This window comes from Hippocampus bargibanti, linkage group LG11, assembly GCF_051943395.1.
Source record: "Hippocampus bargibanti isolate YZ-2025 linkage group LG11, ASM5194339v1, whole genome shotgun sequence".
Taxonomy (NCBI): domain Eukaryota; kingdom Metazoa; phylum Chordata; class Actinopteri; order Syngnathiformes; family Syngnathidae; genus Hippocampus; species Hippocampus bargibanti.
Window position 1 is genome coordinate 22122374 of NC_142744.1, and position 23171 is coordinate 22145544.

General features: G+C 41.8%; 1 protein-coding gene across 2 annotated transcripts; it reads right to left on the bottom strand.

Moving 5' to 3' along the window:
• Positions 1–504: 504 nt before the first annotated feature.
• Positions 505–19719, bottom strand: cyp7a1 (cytochrome P450 family 7 subfamily A member 1). 2 transcript variants are annotated; one of them, XM_089008231.1, is made up of 9 exons: positions 19492–19651; positions 10384–10488; positions 10248–10306; positions 9914–10123; positions 9633–9827; positions 9312–9511; positions 3684–3814; positions 3394–3572; positions 505–3305 (listed from the first exon to the last, which is right to left on the bottom strand). In XM_089008231.1, the coding sequence occupies exons 2-9, from the start codon at positions 10397–10399 to the stop codon at positions 3003–3005; spliced, it is 1293 nt and encodes a 430-aa protein (XP_088864357.1). In that variant the 5' UTR covers positions 10400–10488; positions 19492–19651; the 3' UTR covers positions 505–3002. The 2 variants fall into 2 exon arrangements, with proteins under 2 accessions (XP_088864357.1, XP_088864356.1); XM_089008230.1 differs by having other exon boundaries at positions 10248–10488; positions 19492–19719.
• Positions 19720–23171: the final 3452 nt, after the last annotated feature.

Here is a 23171-nt window from a genome sequence, read left to right on the forward strand (position 1 = left end):
ACGAATGAAGGTACATCCAATCCAAGGCTAATGATCCCGTCGAATAGTCTTCGCAACGGGCGTGGCTTTTCAATAAGCAAAGGATGCCCTCGGTCCACCTAATCTCAAACGGACAAGTAGCTTTGACTACCGATGTAGGCTGCCCCTTGCATTTTTCAGTCGGAATCTGCAGAATAACGAACGCATAGTGTTTTCGACGGAGAGTTGTTGGGACTCCATCTTGTGACGCGCCATTTTGGTTTCCTCTTCGAGGGGTGCTTAACCCTGTATGTGGATCATAGATTCACTATATGTCGAAGGTGACTGATCTCTGGTTGGTACGACAGCAACTGGCACTCCACGGCCCTTTTGGAGTTTACAACGGACATTTGGCATGTGGCTCGAAAATGTAACCCTGTGGCTGATTGTTTGTCATGCGCAACCGTATGTCCAGTCAAGCTCAGGGTTGATGTGAAATAATGTGTGTGTACGTGAAAGAATAAATGCTTGATTTAGACATTGACACAGATTTCATTCATTTTAGTTGAGGTATAGGTGAGTTGTCGGTACCCAAGTTCTTCAGAACAAAGTTTACACTTTACCTTGTAAAATATCAGCAAGTAGACTACATTAAAACAAGGGATACACATGTTGTCACAGTAGTTTACATTAGTATTGTGTTGTATATATTCCCACTTCTTTTCCTTTTTCCCTTCAAGGGGTCGCCACAGCGAATCAGTGTCCTCCATCTTCAGAGGTTCGATTCACATGTTTGTTTTGGACAAGCTTTTACGTCGGATGCCCGGGTGAAGGTGAAGATGCTCAGCAAAAGGCTTCGAAACACAAAATCGGCACAGCAGCATTCAAGTAAGGCAAAACTATAGCCATTAAATGTCTGCATATGTATTAAACATACATTCAACATGCATTTGAATTAAACATACCAAATGTCCCCTTAACTGTGATGCCCTTCCTGACACAGCCCTTTGTATTTATCCGGTAATTTGTACTCTTTTAGGAGAGATTAGCGCAAAATGATCCCAGACAGGGGATGGTGTCTTCTTTTTCGTTGTTAATGGTACGTCCAAAGCAGAACAAATCTGATTTAAGATGTGAATTGGGTTTGTCACAGTGGCCGATGTGAGCTATATTTTATTTTGAAATCTCCGAGTGGGTGATGACGTAGTAATCCCATTTCGCGAGGCATTGGACGTCGTCACGTGCGTTGCGAGGCTTTGGGCGTGGCCACAAGCAAAATCGACCCACGCCGCGCTTTGAAAATTGTTTCACCTGTTTACTCGGCACGTCATTGGAGCCGGACACATCACTAACTGATGGTACAGGCATGCTCCCGTTAAGGTGCAACAACCAAGAACAGAATCTCTTTTACGAATGTCATGCACAGAAATGCCTCAAACAGCCCACATTTGGTCCCCTGAAAATAACAACAAACACCTTGTGACAAAATCAAAGAGCGAATAAAGCTTTTGAAGAGCACTTGCTGACTGCTGCCTTTGGAGAAAAAAAAATACATAAAAAATACAGGACAAAAACGAGAGAGTTTAGAGAGTTACCTTGCCCTGCGTCCGAGCAAACATCTCTGATAGTGTGTGCGTCACTTTCCTTTTCAAGTAGGAAATTTACTTTGCGGAATTAAAACCTATTTGGACTTTGTCGAATTGTTAGCCCATGTGACTAGTTTGGTATGAGTACAGGTATGTTTGCGTTCATCTTAATTAGGTCCTATGGTTGCTTTAAATTAATATTTCATTCTCTCAGTTTGATGTTTATCTTGACAGTGAAGTTCAAATGTAAAAGGCCATTTTCCCTAAACATATTTACCAATCATTACAGCCAAATTTTGCCTTTGTGAGTTTAAGTTTCAAAGTTTTCTCTCGCAAGGCCATGATCAAATTGAATCAACTTAATGCTGCATGTACTCTTCAATACATTTATTATTATTATTATTATTATTATTATTATTATTATTATTATTATAGTGGGTGTTGTGTGCCATAATCTTGGTTGTTTGTGTTGTCACATTTGAGTACACTAATGGAATTCCACTTTACACATTACGTTTTACATGCATACTCTGCAGGATCACAAAAACGACACACTTCCAATATAATAAGAATCATTTCCTTTCGGCTTTTCCCTTAAGGGGTCGCCACAGCGAATCAGTGTCCTCCATCTTTTGTGCATCCTCTTCTCTCACATGTCTTCTTTGCAAACATATGGACCTCCTCTTTGGTCTTCCTCTCTGTCTCCTGCCTGCATGGCCGATATAGTAACTCTCTCTCCTCTGGACATGTCCAGTCTGGCCTCCCTGACTTTCTCTCCAAAGCCTCTAATATGAGTTGTGACTCTGATATACTCATTCCTGATCCTATCCAACCTGGTCACCTCAACATCTTCATCTCTGCTACCTCCAGCTCTGCTTCCTGTCTTTTCTTCAGTGGCACTGTCTCCAGTCCAAACATCATGGTTGGTCTCACCACCGTTTTATACACTTTTCCTTTCATCCTAGCTGAAACCCTTCTATCACACACCTGACATTGTTCTCCAGCCGTTCCATCCTGCCTGGACACGCTTCTTCACCTCTTTTCCACACTCTCCATTGCTCTGGACAGTTGACCCCAAGTACGTAAAATCTTCTTTATCTCTTCTCCCTGTAGCATCACTCTTGCACTTGGATCCCTCTCATTCACACACATATATTCCGTCTTGCTGCGACTGATCTTCATTCATCTCCTTTCCGGGGCATACCTCCACCTCTCTAGTTGCTCCCCCACCTGTTCGAATATAATAAGAATAAGAATCCTAATAAGAAATATAAATGCATTCATTGCAAAACAGGCAGAATTGAGATTCCCAGATGGAAACAAATCAGTGCTTTGCTCGACAGCAGTACAACATCTATTTACATATGTAGCACAATTTCTACATTAAAATTTAAATATACACTATGTACATTTAGACATTACATATAAATGTAGTTATTTTTCTCAACAACAAAACAATTAAAAGTTATGTTTCAATTTGTATCGAAAATCAATGTCATATGTTGGTTGAAGGATTCCTAAACCAGCACGTGACTGGTCAAGCGGTGGGACTTTGATGGCAGGATCCAAAAGTTCCATTTCGAAGTAAGAGAGAACTAAAGTCAAGAATTGCTTAATTTCATAGATGGCAAAAAATCTGCCAGGGCATTTTGTGACCCCAGACCCAAAGGGCATGTAAAAATAACGTAATCTCCTGCCGTTGCGAAAGAAAGTGTTTTTCTCCTGACCACTTTCATCCAGAAATCGGTCAAATTTATATTCCTGAAAATTGAAGAGGACGGAAACAGAAAATTAGAAAACTTGAACTTGACACTGATCAAGTTCTCAGATCAATTTGAATACTTCTTACATAGGGGTCTTCATAGATTTCTGGATCATAGTGCAGCATGGGTGGATATAGGGCTATGACATCATCTTTCCGGATATGATATGCCTCCTGGTTGTCAAGGTGAAGCAAAAAATCCTCTTTCGCAACCCGTACATTCATGGAAGCACTGGATAAACGCATAGCTTCCTTGATGATACTGTCTGTGATTGAAACACGTCAACATCGACATAAAATTGACTTAAAACCGTTTATTTCAATGAAAGTGTCAAAAATGGCATATGACCATTTTTTTCGTGCTGAAATCAACTCACCCAAAACAGGCATATTATCCAATTGTTCCCTTTTCAATTTTATTGTGGGGTCATTAGGGTTCACAGTCTGACCTGCAGCCTTCAGTACTCTTTGCACCTCCTCTTGAGCTGCTTTCATTGCATCTGGACTTCTACAACATAGCAGCAATCTAGTCGTTATTATATGTGCAATATTTTCATATCTTTGGATCCAGAAAATTATTTATTCAAATGTACAATTTTACAACATACTGCAGTGTTCTTGACAAGCCAGTGACTTATTGTTCTGGTCCCACGCCCGGATAAATACTTAGGGTTGTGTCATGAAGAGCATCCCACGTACAATTTTGGCCTAAACAAACATCCGAATCAAACCTTTGAATCTCATACTGGATTGGTCGAGGCTCGGGTTAATAACAGCGCTATTGACCTACAGGGTGCCAGTTGAAAATGGACTACTGTTAGTAGAAGGAGAAGAGGGCAGTGTGCCTGTTGGAAAAGAGAGAAATGGAACACCAAGAGTATAGGACAGAGTAGGGACTTTGAATGGAGGCCCGATGACAAGAAAGGGTAGAGAGTTGGTTGACATGATGCAGAGGAGGAAGGTCGACTTACTCTGTGCCCGGGGGACCAGTTGGAAAGGGAGCAAGGCAAAAAGCTTAGGGTGAAGTTGTTCTATCATGGTGTAGACTGAAAAAGAAATTGAGTTGGGGTTATCTTGAATAATGAGTTTGTTCAGGAATGTTTTAGAAGTAAAATGAGTATCAGAGCGATTAGTCTGAAGCAAGAAATTGAAGGCGTAATGTTTAATCTTGTAAGTGGGTAATCCCTACGAGTAGGATGTGAGTTGGAGGAGGAGAAATTTGGGTTGGACTTTGATGAAGTCATACCTAACATCCCTAAAAGTGAAATAGTTGTAATCGGTGAATACTTCAATGGACATGTTGTCGCAGAAAAAGCAAAGATCATGAGTAGGTGATAGGGAGGTTTGGACTCCAGACGAGCAATGCTTAGAAGGTCAGATGGTGATTGACTTTGCTAAGAGGATGGAAATGGCTAGCATGAATACTTTCTTTCAGAAGAGACAGAAACATAGGGTGACCTATAAAAGTGGAGGCAGGAGTGAGTACACAGGTAGACTACATTTTGTATAGACGGTGCCACTGTGGCGTCACAGGTGCACACCGCAGCTTTGATGTCTTTCATGACCTTTGATCTCTTTGATGTGCGTCTCAGCCTGACGCATTTCCCACGCTTGAAAATAGGTATAAAAGAGCATCCGTCGCGGGAGAGAAGATCAGAATATTTTCAGAGTCAGATAGACACAGACTCGCAGAGACCCGCACAGCGTCGGACGGAGTTTCACAGTACGACTTGCTCGACTCCACGCCACGATCAAGCTCTGGGATACCTCTGTGTGTCACATGCCTGGGAGATCTGACAAATACAATTCTACAAACATCAAACTCTTTACACCTGAAGGAAATCAGTGACTGGAAGTAGTTGGTTGGTGAGAGTTCTCCAAACAGCATAGGTTGTTGGTTTGTAAGATGTCTTTGGTGGTGATGAAGATGAAGAAAGCAAAAGTAGAGCAAAGGACAAAATGGTGGATGCTGAAGAAAGAAGAGTGCTGCATGACTTTTTGGAAGGTGTAGAGACAAGCAGTGGGGGAGAGGGGGCAGGAAGTCCTTCCAGATGATTAGAAAACTACAGTGAACGTGATCAGAGAGACAAATCGGAACGTATCAACTGGAAGAAATATAGATAAGAAGACTCTTGGTGGTGGAATGAGGAGGTGCAGAAGTGTAAACAGAGAAGGTGGTTAGCAAAGAAAAAGTGGGACACTGAGAGGACAGAAAAGGAGATGCAACGCACGGTGAAAGTAAAGGTGGCGAAGGCCAAACAAGAGGCCTATGAGGACATGTATACTCGGCTGGACGGCAAGAAAGGTGAGACTGATCTTTACAGGTTGGCGAGCAGGGGACAAAGATGGGAGGGACGCACAGGTTCGGGCGATTAAGGATAGAGATGTCAATGTGTTAACAAGTAGCAGTTGTGTGATGGGAAGATGGAAAGAGTACTGATGAATGAGCAAAATGAGAAAGAACAAAGTGTAGAAAAGGTGACTGTTGCGGACCATTATGTAGCTAAAATTAGCAAGGATGAAGTGAGGAGGACGCTGAAGAGGATGAAGGGTGGAAAGGAACTCGGGCCTGATGATTTACCAACAGAAGTAAGTGTCTTGAAAAGATTTCTGTGGTGTTTCTGACTGGGTTATTAAACAAAATCTTAGATGGTGAGAAGATGCCTGATGAATGGAGGCAAAGTATACTACAGTAATCCGTTGCTACTTCGCATTTTTGTTCCAGGAACAAAACGTTCAGAAAAAAAATGCCGAATGACTCAGAGGTTTTGTACATGGGGGTAGCTTGATTGGTTCCCAGAACTAACATCATATAATGACCTTGATAATATTTTATTAAACTATAATACTGTTATCATAAACAACTCAAAGTGGTCTAACTATATGGACAGAGAGATGTCTACTATCACATGGGATCAAAATCTGTGTGTGATCAATAAATTGGAGTCTATAATTAATTGATGTAATTAATCTATTCTCATACTCATATACTCATAAAACATATTTTCATTTTAAATTACATTGTGGGGGCAGATCAAAAAAATACATAAAATGTGGCATTGCTGTGGACTGCAAATTTCCCCATTGCGGGACGAATAAAGGTATTCTGATTCTGATTCTGATTGCAATGTATTTTTATCTTTATTTTTTTCAGTAGCCTTGGACAGATTCATTCATTCATTCATTCATTCATTCATTCATTCGTCTTCCGGACTGCTTTTATCCTCACGAGGGTCGCGGGGGGTGCTGGAGCCGATCCCAGCTGTCTTCGGGCACTAAGCGTGGGAAACCCTGAATCGATTGCCAGGTAATTGCCTGGCAACTGATTCAAAAGTCAAGGAGAGTAGTTTGTGACACTTTTGTTCAAGTTATTATAATCATCTAAAACAAGAAAAAGCTTTCAATATCTCAAGATGCCTATTTAATATGAATGAAAACTTGACATTTTGGTAACGATGTTCGGCAATAAACAAATTGGGGGCTGTAATTAATTGATGGGATTAATGTATTTAAAAAAATCTAATCCCAAATTTTTTTAGTTTTACATTATTGAAGCAGATAAAACAAAATGTGGCCTTATAATGTATGTCGATGAGAAGGTTTCTTCAGCCGTCATCTGTACAAAAGTGAAGGTTTCGGACGTTTCGCCTCCTATCCAAGAGGCTTCGTCAGCGAACTAAAGTCTGACTGGTCGTATCGGCCCCATTTATATATCCCTAATGTCCAGACCTGGTGGCGCCGGACACAGCTATGATAGGTCCCTACTCTCAGGTTGGGGGGGCGCGGGACCCCCCCCTGTGGCCCCACTGATTGTCAGAAGAAGGTGGGGGACACCACCTTCTTCCTGAAAATGGCTGCACCCACCTGCAACCTTAGCAAGGATCAGCGGTGTGGACAATGAATATAATGGGTGTTTGTTTTGTAAATTTAAAAAAATGATAAAATAAAAATAAAGTAGTCCCTCAGGTCCTTAGATTATGCTAAGGTTAACTTATCAAAAACAGAAACAACAATTTTCTGAGCAATACTAGTATTCAAAACTGAACTTGCTTCAGATAATAAACAATAAATAAAACTGGCCCTTAAAGGACAACAGACACATTTTTTTTTGTTTCCTAACTGACATCAGAGAAACGTTTTATAGCATCTAAAATACCCAAAACACGCACAAATGCAAAACACCAATAAAAATGACTTAAATAGTCCAAAATCTGCAAAAAATTGAGCTGAGAAATGGGCATTTTTGCGAATTGGGCACAGAAAGTCCCGCCCCCAGTTTGTGACGTCACGTCTTGCCTTGCTGGAGAATCAAAACAATGGCTTAGATTCGGAGAAGATGCTTTCTTTTTATGCATCCAGTTATGAATCTGATTCAAATGGTTCTGAAGAGGAAAGTATAAATGTTTGCAACCGATTAAAGAAGGTCTTCCGGGTCTTTTTGAGGGATCAAAACTGATGTGTAGCGTCACAGAAAATGCAGAAGATGGCGCCAGAGCTCCGTTGGAAATTGTTTGATTTTTTAACTTGGAATTTTTGTCAGCTAATATCAAATAGTTGTCTCGGTGTAACATACAACGATTCACCATTGCGTTATTTATGTGTTTTCCTTCTAATTTCTCCATCAACACGGATCAACACGAAGTTTTCAGACTAAAAAAAGTACCGCAAAATGCATTGAGGTAATGCAAGGTATGTCCTTTCTCGGTCAGGGGCGTTCCTTCAGTGACGTGATGTGAGGTCTCGTCACCAATTCAAAAACAAGACTTCCGGAATATTCAGCGCGAGTCTTAAAACATAAAATATAGCTATATGCGGTGGAATGTTTGTAAAATACGCTCAGTAGAACTCATTTGAAGCGATTTTACAAATTATGGACACAACTTTTCTGGAAACATCGGTTGTCCTTTAAATCACGTTGTTGTAAATTATCATGACAAATTAATAGTGCTGAACAAACACCGATCACTTCACAATGGCTAAATTGCTCATGCTTTTGTTGCTAACATTAGCTGTGGCTCCACTCTCGACTGAGGGCTAAATTTGTGCTGCTTCGGTGATAAGCAAACGCCTTACAAATTAAACGCAACACTCTACCTTTATCAATTGTGTCGTCTTTGGAATGGAAATTTTCCATTCATTGTGACACTGAAATGCTGACCGCTGCTTATTAAGGCCGCCTAATTCCAATGTGAGCCTTTCAGCTTTGGCTAAACAAGCCAATGGCAGCCAATCAACGTCTTCAGGCTGTGACTGACGGTTCTTTCCCCACTCTCAACAGCTCGAAAACAAGAAGCCAAGGGATCAAAAGGGCTATTACAAAAAGACAATCCACCGACAAACGATTAAGGCAGAGATTTAACAAAAAAAGATAGATTTGTGTCACACAAATTAAAAAAAATAACAGCGAGTATTTCCGATTCCAGACAGGGAGACCAGAGCTGAAATTCATAACCCAAACTCAGACTTGATGTCTGATGAATCCAAATGTCACCCGGCTGCCGTGTTAACCTATTCAAAATCAATTAACTGAAGTTGATGTAAGTCCAAATTAATGATGCAACTACAGCACAGAAACAAAGCGTGGAGGTGTAAAAATCTTGATTATATTACTAACAACAGGATTTTGGTTATAATATTTCTCACCATATGTTGCTGGTGTCAGGTGGAATCCTTGTACTACCATCATTTTTCCTTTTCCTACCATGTTTTTCTGTTTTTTATCATGTTTTCAGGATTTATGGAAAATCAGCAATGATCATGGCATCGTCAAAGAGTGAAAGCCATTTTTAACCCTTCAGATTTGTCAAGATTCCTTAAAAATAACACCCATGTGTGTGGAATGACCACAAATATACATTTCTGAAAAAATGTAAAGTTGACAAAAATGCCAGCTAGAAAATCAATAGTCATGATTATGACTTGTGCACATCACCAGATATAATGGCTGAATTAAAATAAAATTTTGAATAGTGCGTCAACAAAATTAACAAATTAAATTACTGTACCTTATCATGTAAAAAAGACTCCAAAACGTTGCAGGCAAGGTATTTGCCTGTGAAGCCCATAGCAGCGCAACATGAGTTCTGGCTTTGCTTACATCATTGAAGGTGGATAATGAATCATTCAGGATCATCCTCATAGAAATCAGATCTGAAACATTCTCCCTCTTTGACAAGTTTTCAGCACGCATTGTTTTTGCTAGATTCTACAAATTTATCAAGAAAAAGACAATGAATCGAAAAGTTGCAATCAAATGGCAATGAGACATGGTAATGGTTGATCCATGATGTTTTTTTTTTTTTTTTTTTTACAAAATGCCGACTGACCTCTCTGGCACTGTAGGCACTCTTAAAGACATGGATAGGCAGGCCTGCCACCAAAGCTGGGAAGATTTTGTCAAACTCCTTGAAATTATCCAATGCAGAAAGCACCAAGGCTTTCTGAGCTACCTGTCGGGCCTGGCACTTATCCTCGCCGAGATCTTTGCCAAACAACGTAAGGTAGCCTGACTCAAACATCACCTGGAGAACAACATTTAGAGAGGACCGAATCAGTTTCATAAAAGTCCATGCAGCCTGCACTCCCAAAGGTCAGCCATTTGCCTTACCTTGTAGCAAAAAGCAAAAATCCCATCTACTTCCCAGCAATCCTTGCTTGGACTGAGTGTGGTGGACTTCAACATGATATCTTGAAGATGTTCGATCATGCTGTCAATCAGGGAAGGCAATGCCTCACCTTGCAAAGTTTTCAAAAAAGTTTGATGGAGATTTTCTGTGGTGTGGCCATGCCGCGGGTCAAAGCTGTCATGGCCGAATGCCTATTCAGTTAAAGAAAAAGTAAACAATCAAAAGTACACAATGCATAAAAACTCACACAAATAACTAAATAACTTATGAAATCAATTATACACAACACAGAATTGTTAAATTCCATAAATGTACCTTGACTGATGTTGTAAAGTGGAATTTTCTCCAGTCCAGGTGTCTACCTTGTCTGATGACTGAGTGGTAAGAAAAGGGGTCACATAGGAAATGAATGTATTGGCCCACAATCTTGCAGGTGAAAATGTGGCCATACTTCTTCTGGCGACCATGGAGGAACTGGAGAGGGTTGGCTCCAAATTGCAGAGCACAACCAAGATAGGGTATTAAGCCATTTTCAAGTGCAGGCTCTCGAAGCTGCCTGTGGACAAACAAGAAATCGACTGTAACTCCTGAGTTGAAAGTCATTTTCTTTTTTAAATGAGACTTGTACCAAGTAGACACTGTGGTTTGTTGCTTCGTTAATTTTTTGATGGACAGTATTGAAAGTATTCACAAGGGCTGTAGAACGTGCTGGGGCCTATCCTAGCTGTCATTGGGCAATCAACATCATACACCCTGAACCGGTTACCAGCAAATCACACAGAGACAACAAACCATACACCAGGGGTGTCCAAAGTCGGTCTTCGAGGGCCGCCGTCCTGCCTGTTTTCCAACTCTCCCAGGAGCAACGCACCTGATTCAAATCATCAGGACCATTTTGATACTGCTTCAGAGCTGGCTGGTGAGCTGATCATTTGAATCAGGTGTGTTGCTCCTGGAGCTGGAAAACAGGAAGGACAGCGGGCCTTGAGGACCGACTTTGGACACCCCTGCCATACACGCTTACACCAAAGAACAATTTTTGATTGATCAAACAGCTTTCCATGCATGTTTTTGGAATGTTGGAGGAATTTGAAGTATTGGAGAAAACCTTTGTAGCCATGTTTCAATTTCGGAGCTGGAATCAAACCAAGTACTTCTGCACGATGATGTTGACTTGCAAGGCACTGGATGACAGGGCCACCAATACTAGCAAATGAGAATTCTATTGCTACACAGCTACCATCTGACTTATGACCGACTCGACTTACGACCACCAGTCCTTACGACCCTAATCGCCAAACCCTATTTTTTCAATTTTAATTCTACACCTGCAACCGCAACACACTAATTGCCAGGCAACGCGTAGGACAATTTTGGCTGGCCCGCCAGCGAGCATCTAACGCTACCGTCTTGGTAACATCTCCTGAAGTACACTGTAATTTTTTTACACAAGAGCGCAACCGTGGCCCCAAAGAGAAAATCCACTTCATTCGATGGGTCCCGCGACGCCGGCCACAACCCTGCCGATACGAGAGCCGAAGAAGGTTGGGCGTCGGCATTCGGGCGCACAGCAATGCCGCAATGAAAACGCCACGTCGGGCACACGGCTGGCGCCGCTGCCGCTTTCAGACAGTTCGTTTTACTTCGGGGCGAGGTGGCGGATCGGGTGCGTCACCTCCGCGTGGCCGCGGGGTTGTGCCGCGTGTCGGGCCCAGAGAGCAGGGTAAGGCCGAGGAGACAGCAACAGTAGAACATCGGCGATCCAGACCTGTGGTGACCCAAATGAGGTCGTTTGCAAGTCCTTTAGCATAAGTAAAAATCCATTCAAAATGTTGAACAGAGACTCTGAGTCTCTGTTCAACATTTTGAATGGATTTCGACTTTTGACCATTTTGACTTACGGACAGTTGGTTGGAACGGAACCCGGTCGTAAGTCGGATGGTGCCTGTATATGTCTTACCGGCACACTAACCCCCTCCACCTTTCTTACACACACACAAGCACGCACAACCACATCCACGCACACACACACATGCACACGCACACACACGCACATGCACACACAAACACACACACACACAATCTGTTTGTGGATATTAACGGGACGCTGGGCAACTGATTAGCATGCTGGTCTCGCTGTAAAAGTGCAGGGGTGCAGGCCTTTCAGCGTGGAGTTTAAAATGTTCTCCCACACCTGTGTGGGTTTTCTCCGGGTATTCCAGTCTCCTCTCCCATTCCAAAAAACGCATGGCAGGTTTGTCCCAAGGTGTGATGGTGAGTGGGAGTCGTTCATTATGTGTGCCCTGTGAGAGGCTGGCGACCTGGTCAGGGTGGACCCTGCCTCCTGCCCGAAGACAGCTGGGATAGGTACCAGCATGGCGTACGACCTTTGTGAATTCAATGGGATTAGAAATTGTATCGATGTTTTTTTTAACTTATTCACTGCAAGACATATGCAAAAATGTGTCCACTCCAGTGCCAGGGTTTTTGTCATTTTCACTCAAATTCTACAACCAACAGATTATTGAGTTTTAGGACTACATAAACAGTCAATACAGCGTTTGAAAATTTAGACTGGATTCTTTCATCAGATAAAAAAGTTCATTTCTAGTTTATTAGGTTCTGGAGTAACATGAGGTGAAATGGGGGCGGCTGTACAAAAGGCAAATGAGGCCCCCTCCGCCAATAATACATTGGCGGAGGTCTGACTAGCGCTTTATCAGCACCCCCGAAAGACAAACCAAACACCGAACAAATTCGGAAATGGCGCTCCACGTCATATTTTCAATTCCCGAATAAATTCGGGGATTATAGTGAATGAGTTAATATCCTGTAAAAGCTATCATCTGCAGTTTGTTGAATCTGCACTGTTTTTTTTGTGTGCTCTTTTTACATCACCCGAAGATGCCACAAGATAGCAAAGCCTTAGCTAAAAGAAAAGTACTAAATGCTCGCAATTGAACTATACAATGAGACCTCAATTTACGAACTTAATTGGTTCCCAGACAGAGTGTGTAAGGGGAAAAGTGTGTATCTAAAAAAAATCCCATAGGAAACCTTTAAAATGGGAATAATCCATTCCCGGGTTTCCATAAAATATACTTTTCAACTAAATAAGCCTTAAAACTACACACAACCTACCTTGTATTGTAATGAAAGAAATACACGGCACTATATAATAAAGTCACTTTATTTACATTTGTGATGGTCATTGATGGCTCTTAATTGACACCTGTTGCTTTCTGACTTGTAAGGTCTTACAAAACTGAGGCATCACATTATCATTCATCATGTTGATGATTCTTATAGCCTTTTCTGAATGGAACTGTTCAATAAAAGCCTGCACATCAACTGTTGAATGGCCTGCTTCTGCTTGTCCTCTTGAAGGCAAATCAAATTCTCTGTGTTGATGACCTCATTATGGTCAGCAACAAGCTCCTCGATGTCATCTGCATTCACTTTGAGTCCCGTAGGTGCTGGCAGAGATTTTATGACAACAAAAGGCTCGAGTCCGATGATTCCACGGACGCGGAATAAAACGCGACAAAAGAAGGCGGCGGGGCGAATAAAATGGCACACTCGCGTCTAACAATCACCTCGTGCAAAGCAAACAGAACGACAATTTAATGAAGTGTCGCGAACGTAGGCCACGCCCGAGCTGTCAACTCGCACCTGACAATTTAGCGTGACTATTGACACGCTGTTCCGGTGTGTGTGAAAACACAAGCTCTGATTGGCGTTCAAGTGTAGCAACACAAAAACGTTGGGAAGTGTTTGTCACCGCTCATTCAGTTAGACCAGTCATAGGCAAACTACGGCCCGTGGGCCACATAAGGCCCGTTCGGCTTTTTAATCCGGCCCGCCAAACCTGCCCAAATTATAGTAAAAACAGCGTCTGAAACTCATGACAAAAAGTCAGCGGACAACAGGGCAGATAACTGAAAAGTTGCCTGCCTCATCTTTCACAACCTGAAGCACAATGAGACAACTAATCACATTAAAAAACATTGTCACAAAGTATAACGTTTTCTTTTAAATCAAGAATGTACCTACTACAAATGCTACCTTGCATAATTTACGGTAAATGTGCATGGCTACATTTTGCTGCAGTAGTCGATTGTCATTGTGGTGCACAATGCAACGTTTGGATTGCTTCCTACGAGCCACTCAGCCCCTTTCATGAGTCTCACGTACACTTTACAGTCACGGTTTAATGTAAATTTACGTTTTCTAGCGTCACATATGTTGTTAGCTTCTTTTGAATCTTTCTTCTGGGCTGAGGATCTGTGCATCTATTTCGGAAAATTATATGCAATTGGACGACTTTATAACGCTTGCGAAAGTCCGGAAGAAAGAAGCAGGCTTCTGATTGGTTGCCGTGCCGAGTATGCAAATTTCACTGCAGGTTGCCTATGTCTGTGTGCTCGGCGACGGTACACGTGTATTGTTTGCGCGTGAAGGCGAGGGCGTCAGTGAGGAGTTTGTTGAGCGCGCGGTCAGGACAAACCATCTATGATTTGACGGAATTTAACACAAGTAGGCATTATTGAGCTTGAATATTTCGTTGTGGAATAATATGTTTTGAATGTTGAAAGTGATTCCATTTTTCAATAAATGTTGATTTCTTTAACTTTGCCCCTCCAATGAAAACTTATTAAAAACAGACGCAATCTTGATGAATCACAGTGCATATGTTATTTTAATCTATTTCCATTTCCTCCTCCAAGTATCTGCGAAATAGTATGTAAACGCCATATTCCTTGAGACAAATTTATTAACTGATCAGGGATATTTTTCACATTTGAAAGACAGTTAAAAAATTGGGTTCTTACTGTGCTATGAGGTTTGTACACACTACATTTAAAGGACAACCGGCACCATTTTTTCGTGTTTCCCACTGACATTATAAAAACGTTTTATAGCGTCTATAATACCCAAAACAGGCAGGCTGATATTTTTAGTTAAATGAAAAACACCAATAAAAATGACTTCAAAATGAATCTGGAAATGGCCAGTTTCAGAAGGTCCCACCCCTTTGTTCGTGACGTCACGCCATGACGTCTTACCTTGCTCGAGAATCAAAACAATGGCTTCAGATTCGGAGAAGATGTTTTCTTGTTACTCATCCAGTTATGAATATGATTCAAATAGTTCTGAAGAGGAAAGCATAAATGTTTGCAATTGATTCAATGAGTCCTCCCATATCAATTCGAGCCGCCAATGACAGCAATGTAGCACCCAGAAAATGCAGAAGACTGCGCCCAAGCTCCGTTGGAAATGGGCCCGTTGGAAATGGGCTGATTTGTCAGCTGGGAATTTGTGTCAGCGAATATCAAATAGTTGTCTTGGTGCAACACACAACGATTCACCATGGCGTTATTTATGTGTTGTGTTTTCCTTCTAATTTCGCCATCAACACGAAGTTTTCAGACCAAACAAAGTACCCAAAATGCATTGTGTGTCGCTTTCTCGGTCAGGGGCGGTCCAAACGTGACGTCACATGGGGATCGTCATCAACTCGAAAACAAGACTTAGTGAACGTAAACTAGAACGTAAACTATAGCTATATGCTGTGGAATCTTTGTAAAATACGCGCTATTCTCGAACCTGAACGCACCCCAAGTCTTGGGATGACAAATAAACAGAGCAGAGTAGACGTGTACGGCTGATAGTTTCTTCAATTTCTTCATAGTAACGCACCACATTTGACCTGAGGCTGAACACGAGCCTGTGGTGTTTATTTTCCGGTCCCATAATAGTAAAATTATCAGCAAAAAGCTCCAAGTAGGTGATTGACGTGTGCATTCAATGAGAAGGGGTATGGAAAGTAGCGCCGGCTGGAGCGCTGTTCGGTCGTGTGCTACAGCCGAAGATCACTTTCGCCAGATCCGAAGGTCGTGTGCTTGATGGACCGGCCGTGGTGGGTGTGTATTATGAAAAGAGTACGTATTATAAGGCTTAATTTTCATAAATGTGACGTTCGTATGATGAAAAGTTCGTATTATAAGGCGTTCGTAAATTGAGGTCTCACTGTATATTAGAAAGACACGTCTCAATTGAGAGAATAAAATCTTTGTCAAGGAGGAGCAAAGTTTATCTTACGATGTTAGCTCACATTACAGTATGTATACCACATTTCTGTGTAAACTCTCAGTCGTACAGGAGTGGTCCATCGATGAAAAGGTTTCTTCAGCTGTCAACAGTACTTCTTTGAAGGTGTCGGACATTTCGCTTCTTATCCAAGATTTATATCCTTCATTAAACCGATATGGTGGTGTGAGGTTCAATTTGGATTGTTCGTACAAGAGACTGCTTAGGCAACATAAGATAAGTTATGCTGATGAGGTGATACCAGATCAATTAGGGCAATAAGTCCAGTCGTCAGTCAGGACAATAGAAGCAATCAGTGAAGCTGCAGGGAGTAGTCCTCTGCTCCCCCCAACCTGAGAGCAGGGACCTATCATAGCATAGTCTGGCACCGCCACGTCTGGACAGTAGGGATATATATACGGCCGAAACTACCAGAAAGACTTTAGTTCGCTGGTAGCATCTTGGATAAGAAGCTAAACTTCCGACACCTTCACAGAAGAACAGATGACGGCTGAAGAAACCTTTTTATCGATATACTATATGTGTAATTTTATTTCATGTACTATTTAGTGGCTATTAAAGAGCTCAAAATAACACAACCAGTTCTTGTTTTTGATAGACAATTGATATTTTCAAGTAATGAAGGCTTGCAATGGCAACACTCAAACATCTGCTGGTTTTTTTTCAGTCATACCATTTGATCAAGAGCATATTTGAATAAAGAGATGGATTGATATGTCCCTATACAAATCTTTGATCTTCTTTTCGGCTTTTCCCTGCATGGGTCGCCACAGTGAATCAGTGTCCTCCATCTAACCCTGTTTTGTGCTTTCTCTTCTCTCACACCAACTACCTTCATGTCGTCTTTGACAACATCCATAAACCTCCTCTTTGGCCTTCCTATCGGTCTCCTGCCTAGCAGTTCAAGGCTCAGCATCTTTCTCCCAATATATTCACTCTCTCTCCTCTCGACATGTCCAAACCACCTCTCTACCTTTCTCTCCCAAACTGCTGATGTCAGTTCATCTCTGCTACCTCCAGCTCAGCTTCCTGTCTTTTATTTAGTGTCACCGTCTCCAGTCCAAACATCATGGCTGGTCTCACCACAGTTTTACACACTTTTCCTTTCATCCTTGCCTCTTGATGATATCCGAGTGAAGTTGCAGTGCTTTCTCTGTGATAATATCCTCACTCACACAGTCCCCTGCGAGCTGCTTTTCGTTAATGCAAATCAACAGAACACAGAAACACCCTTAGCCACACATAGCAATGGTCGACCTAGTATACTGGTACAGGGACTCTAAGTCACACAAACGATGATCTCCTTCTTCTGCTCGGCCGTAATTTTGTTTTGTGTCCTCTTCAGCTGAACACTAGCCTGTGGTGGGGTCTTTTTCGGTCCCAAAAATGCAAAAGTATCCACTCAATAGCAAACCATGTATGCCACGGAGGCACTCAGAGAAAGGGGGTGTGGACAAGTAGTCCGGCAGCCGCGGTGTGCTGTTTTGCCGTGTGGGGTTGGGTTGGTGTTCTTCTGCCGAAAAATAGTCCGCCAGCCATTGTGGCGCTCCATGTGTTTCCTGAAAACTAGTTTGTATGCCAATATTATATTCTCGCGAATTTAATGTTCGTAAGGCGACAAGTTCATTAGCTAAAGCAGTGTCTGAAACTCATGACAAAAAGTGACCGGACACCCGAGCAGACAACTCTGAAAAGTTGCCTCCCTGTCATTACAGTGAGGGTGACGTGTCGATGTGTTTGATGTTCCGATAAGTGATGATGCGGGGTAGTTTGAGCGTGTGATGGGAACATTAAATAAGACAAGGAAATGGTCCGTTACAGGAAGTTCATTTGCTGTGCAGTTGGTACCCGTGGGAAAAATCACAGAATTGATGCAGTCCAAATCTGTCGAGGGAGGAAGTGAAGTCTTTGGTGAGGGGATGGATGGAATTGTCAATGTGTATGTTGAAATCCCCCAGAATAATTATATTTGGTTACAGAGCGGAGGGGTCTGTGAGGACAGCGGAGAAATCTTTTAAAAAGTCACGATGTGGTTTCGGGGGACGATATACAGTGGCTATGACTGTGGGAGAGTGTCCGGAAATTTGACGTGCAAGGCATTCAAATGAGAGAGTTTCCGGGACTGGCACTTGAATGACTTTGCAGTTCTCGCCGTAAAATATAACGAGACCGCCTCCGCGTCCCGAGAGGTGGGGTTTTGAAAGGTAAACAAACCCTGGAGGAGTCGAGTCGTTCAACTCGGAAATGTCTCCCGCCGTTTGCCAGGTCTCATTCAAGCAGTTTTCCTTCTAATTTCGCCATCAACACGGATCAACACGAAGTTTTCAGACCAAACAAAGTACCAAAAATGCATTGTGTGTCGCTTTCTTGGTCAGTGACGTCACTGTAGGTATGCAAATTGCCAAATTAACCGAAATTTCCCAACCGTACAAAGATTTCGAAATGTTTGATTTTTTTCTTGAAAAAGTAGTCGGCCACCCGGGCTGAGACGTTCTGTAAATTGTACGCCCGACGTAAAAGTTCCACACCCCGGGGCGTCCGGGCAGACGTTATTTCAGACACTGGCTGAAATAACACTGGCACATTCGTAAACCGAGGTATCAATGTAGTCCGTTTTGCTATGATTGACCTTTCATTCCTCTCCTTTCCAGGGAAAAACTCCACTTCTCTCTCTTGCGACAGATCACAATGTTTTCTGCAAATATCATTGTCCAAGGAGATTCCTGTCTAACATGGTCTGTCAGCCTGTCCATCACCATAGCGAATAAGAAGGGGCTCAGACCTGACCACTGATGAAATCCCACCTCGAATTCCTCCGTCACACTGACAGCACACCTCCCAACTATCTTCTTTCATCAGAACAATAGAGTTCATTTCTCGGTCATATGAGTCTGGAGTAATATGAGGTGCAAGTGGGGGCGGCTGTCCAAAATGCAAATGTTTCCCCCTCGTGGAAGGGAAAAAACATGGCCAGAGGTCTCACCAGCGCTTTATCGGCATTCCACCCTCTCTAGCCCGCAAGAAAAACCGAAACCCGATCGGACATGTCGCTCCACGTCACATTTTTAATTCCCGAATACATTCAGGAATTAAAAATAAATGGCAGCTAGTGATTTAAAATGAAAAGCTTATTTTTTTCTCTATTATTTGTTATTGGGTTTTACAAGAAAAGGTTGTGCGTAACAGATTTTGCAACAAGTTGACTCAATTTAGAGTTCCAGAAAAATATTCTACCTGTTGCTGAACCTAACCATTAATTGTATTTATATTACTAAATACATTATGAAAGTATTATTATGATTATGTTGATGATGATGATGATGATTATTATTATTATTATTATTATACTGGATGTACCAGAGAAAATAGAAGGGCAGATTTCGTGTAAAAACGCATACAAATGTCTTTTCTCATCCAAATTGTGTACACTGATTTTATATGGTCTTACCTGCGTCGTGTCCCAACAGCCAGCCAAAGGATGCAGCAGAACCACACCATCACTGCCCATATTAGAGCAATACTGATCATCATATTGGCAACACCGATAAATTGGGGAAGGTGCAAAAGGCTTCTTCGCTGCCGTTTAACAGAGAACAAAATTATGTAATCAACACGTAGTGTATTAATGTGTGTGTGTCAATGAGCAGTGTGAACTCAAGTGAGTGTGATGACACATTACCAACTGGGAGGTTTTTATAACACATTTGTGTCTTGGGGTGGGTCCACAGGCGGACCAAAAATGTATTATGTCATCACTGAAAATGAACTCGGTGATGACTTGTCACTGTTGCTTTGACACTAAATCTGCACCAGATAAGTGTTTTTTTTTCTTTAAATGTGATTACCCTGTGTGTAACTTTATCAGATCATGAGATTGATTTGAAATAATTCAACCACATCTATGTCAAAGTGACTTCTCCAGGAAACACAGTTGCATGCATGCAACGGCCGAGTGTGCCTGTGTGTATGATGGCCTTGACCAGAGTCCATGGACGGTGTTACCTGAAAGACATAAGCGTTGGTAAATAGATTCAAGGTCGCAGCTATGTGCTTGTTTTGTTTTCAGTGTCCCTTTCTGCGTGACGGGAACAGCATGTGGCATGTGATTAGTCCTTTATTCTGTATATCCAAGTAACATGTTTGTGTGTATACACTAACAGTAAATAATCAATAAGTAATAGACACACATTACTGTATTTCTCTGTATCTCGCTGTGTATGGAGTTTGCATGTGTGGGTTTGCTCCAGTTTCCTCCCACATTCCAAAAACATGCATAGCAGGATGATAGTACACTCCATGTTGTCCCGTGGTGTGAATGTGAGTGCAGTTGGTTATTCTTCTTTGTGTCCCTGTGATTGGCTGGCAACCAGCACTCCCCGTGAGCCTTCTGAGAATGAAGTGGATCGGGAAATGGATGGATGGATAAAAGTATGTGGCAGGCCAGATCTGCCTCAAGTTTGACACTTGTGCTTGAAATACATTTTAAGACTGAGGTGTGTTGCATTTTTCTTTTGTTGGGTAATGAAATTATGTGAGTTTAGACTTCAGGATGCCAAGTTGCACAAAATAAACATGGAGATAAGCATATAAAGCCATTTGTTGACATTCAATTGCAGATTATACTGTATCGCTAAAAATTTTTAACGCTAGGTCGTTGATATAAAGTTAATGTCAGGTAATGTCAGGATAAACTTCAGAATCAGAAAACCTTTAATAGTCCCACAATGGGGAAATTTGCAATCTACAGCAGCAAAATTGAAAGGAGTGGGGGGTGGGGTGAAAAGATAATTGAAATGTCAGTAGACTGAAATATATAGCTGTGCAAAATCGATGAGAAGGTTTCTTCAGCCGTCATCAAACAATGGGTCTACAAACAATGGGTCTGAGGGACCCACTGGGTCTGAGGGACCCATTGTCGAAACAATCTAAACAAATCCAAACAATGGGTTTAGATTATACCCGGGAGAGGCCACGCCATGCATCTATGGCCTGCCAATTATACATAAAGAAGGGTTCCCTCTCAGACCCATTGTTCGTAGCATTGACTCCTCTACATACAATGTAACCAAATATTTAAAAACTAAATCTTCGCTCCGTTGGTTGGTAACACAGAACATGGGTTTTGTAGAGAGGATCAAAGACCTTATATTGGAACCTGAGGAAACTTTGGCATCTTACGATGTGACTTCTCTCTTTACCTCTGTCCCAACCCCAGCAGCAGTCTTAGTGGAGGACGAGACTGCTGACGGACGTTTCTCTGCATTAAAGAACCAAACTTAAACCGGATCACATCTGCCAAATATTGGAAATCTGCCTTAATACGGCATATTTTCAATTTAGGGAGACATTTTACAAACCAATTCATGGTTGTGCTATGGGCTCACCAGTTTCACCCATAGTGGCTAATCTGTACATGGAAGAAATGGAGAAACAGGCCCTCACATCCTTCCCGGGGACAAAGCCTAGACACTGGTTTAGATATGTGGACGATACTTATGTCATTATAAAAAAAAAACAAGAAATTCAATTCTTCACAGATCACCTCAACTCGGTAGACATCAACATTAAATTTACTCGTGAGGACATTAAAGAGAACCAACTAGCCTTTTTGGATTGTAAAGTAATTATAAAAGAGGACAGAGCGCTAAAAAACAGAAATCTTTAGGAAGGCTACACACACTGACCAATTCTTACTTTTCGATTCTAACCACCCTTTACAACACAAACTAGGAGTTATGAGAACCCTCCAGCATAGGGCTAAACTAATACCAACAAGCGTTGAAGGTAGAGAAAAGGAGTCAAAACATATCAGGAGAGCACTCACAAACTGGGTACCCTCAGTGGTCATTCAATAAATGTCAGAAAGAAAGAATAGGGAATGAAACCAAAAATTCTAAAGATACAAAAAGGAGAGGAGTAGCAGTACCTTACATTGCAGGAGTTTCTGAAAAACTACAAAGAGTCCTTTGGCAACACAAAATTCCTACTTATTTCAAACTGATAAACACGTTAAGGCAAAAATTAGTGCATCTTAACGACAGAACGTAGATGGTTTGAATGGGGAGTAAAAGAAGCGATTCTCATAAAACAAGTAAATCATTCATTAAACCGGTCTGGTGGGGTGAGGTTCAATTTGGATCGTTCATACAATAGCCTGCTTAGGCAACACAGGTTAGGCAACATTAGTAATGCTGATGAGCTGATACCGGAGGGAGTGGGGCAAACAGGCCAGTCGTTAGTCAGGAATGTAGGAACAATCGGTGGGTCCTCTGCTCCCCCCAACCTGAGAGTAGGGACCTATCATAGTTGTGTCCAGCGGCGCCATGTCTGGACATTAGGGATATATATATAGGGCCGATACTACCAGTAAGATTTTAGTTCGCTGATGAAGCCTCTTGGATAAGAAGCGAAACATCCGACACCTTCAAAAAAGTACAGATGATGGCTAAAGAAACCTTCTCATCGATGGACCACTGCTGGACGACTGAGAGCTTACACAGACGTATAGCTGTGAAAACTGTTTCATAAAAAGAACTGTACATAGTGAAAGTATAAATTTGATAGATATAACTACCTTGAGTCAACATAAGGTGGCTGTGCTATTTACAATACATGTTCTCCCCGGGCCTGCATGGGTTTTCTCCCACATTCCAAAAACATGCATGGCTGATTGAACACTCTAAATCAGGGGTGGCCAACCAGTCAGAGACTAAGAGCCACATTTTTGATTTTATTTTATTTATTATAGTACATACGCTTGTCTGTGACTGTAAAGAGTCCTTGAGAGCTTTAAAAGGCGCTTAAAATGAAATGTATTATTCGTTGTACTAAGTTCATCCTGTCTACTTGATATCTAATTTAAAGCAGATTCTTTACTTACAGACAGTATACCAAATCAAATACCTGACATGTTTCGGCGACTACTTCCGCCTTCGTCAGAGTGTCACCTGTCACATCGGCCAGGAATTTCCAAAAGGGACTGAACTTTGAAATGTATTATTGTTGTGATTACTGCGAAAAGCCACATCATACACATGGGCACACATTAACACCACCCCATCCCTCACTCACAGACCTCTGTTCAGCCAGATTTATTATAAATATTACTATACAACTATACAACAGCAG

What these genes read in the sequence shown, in the direction of transcription:
- cyp7a1 (XM_089008230.1), bottom strand. Translation starts at nt 19,574, where the DNA reads ATGATGATCAGTATTGCTCTAATATGGGCAGTGATGGTGTGGTTCTGC. An exon ending in GCTGTTGGGACACGACGCAG is followed by an intron (nt 10,489 to 19,491) that starts GTAAGACCATAT and finishes GTTTGTCCACAG; the next exon opens with GCAGCTTCGAGAGCCTGCAC. An exon ending in GGATAATATGCCTGTTTTGG is followed by an intron (nt 3,573 to 3,683) that starts GTGAGTTGATTT and finishes TTTCAATCACAG; the next exon opens with ACAGTATCATCAAGGAAGCT.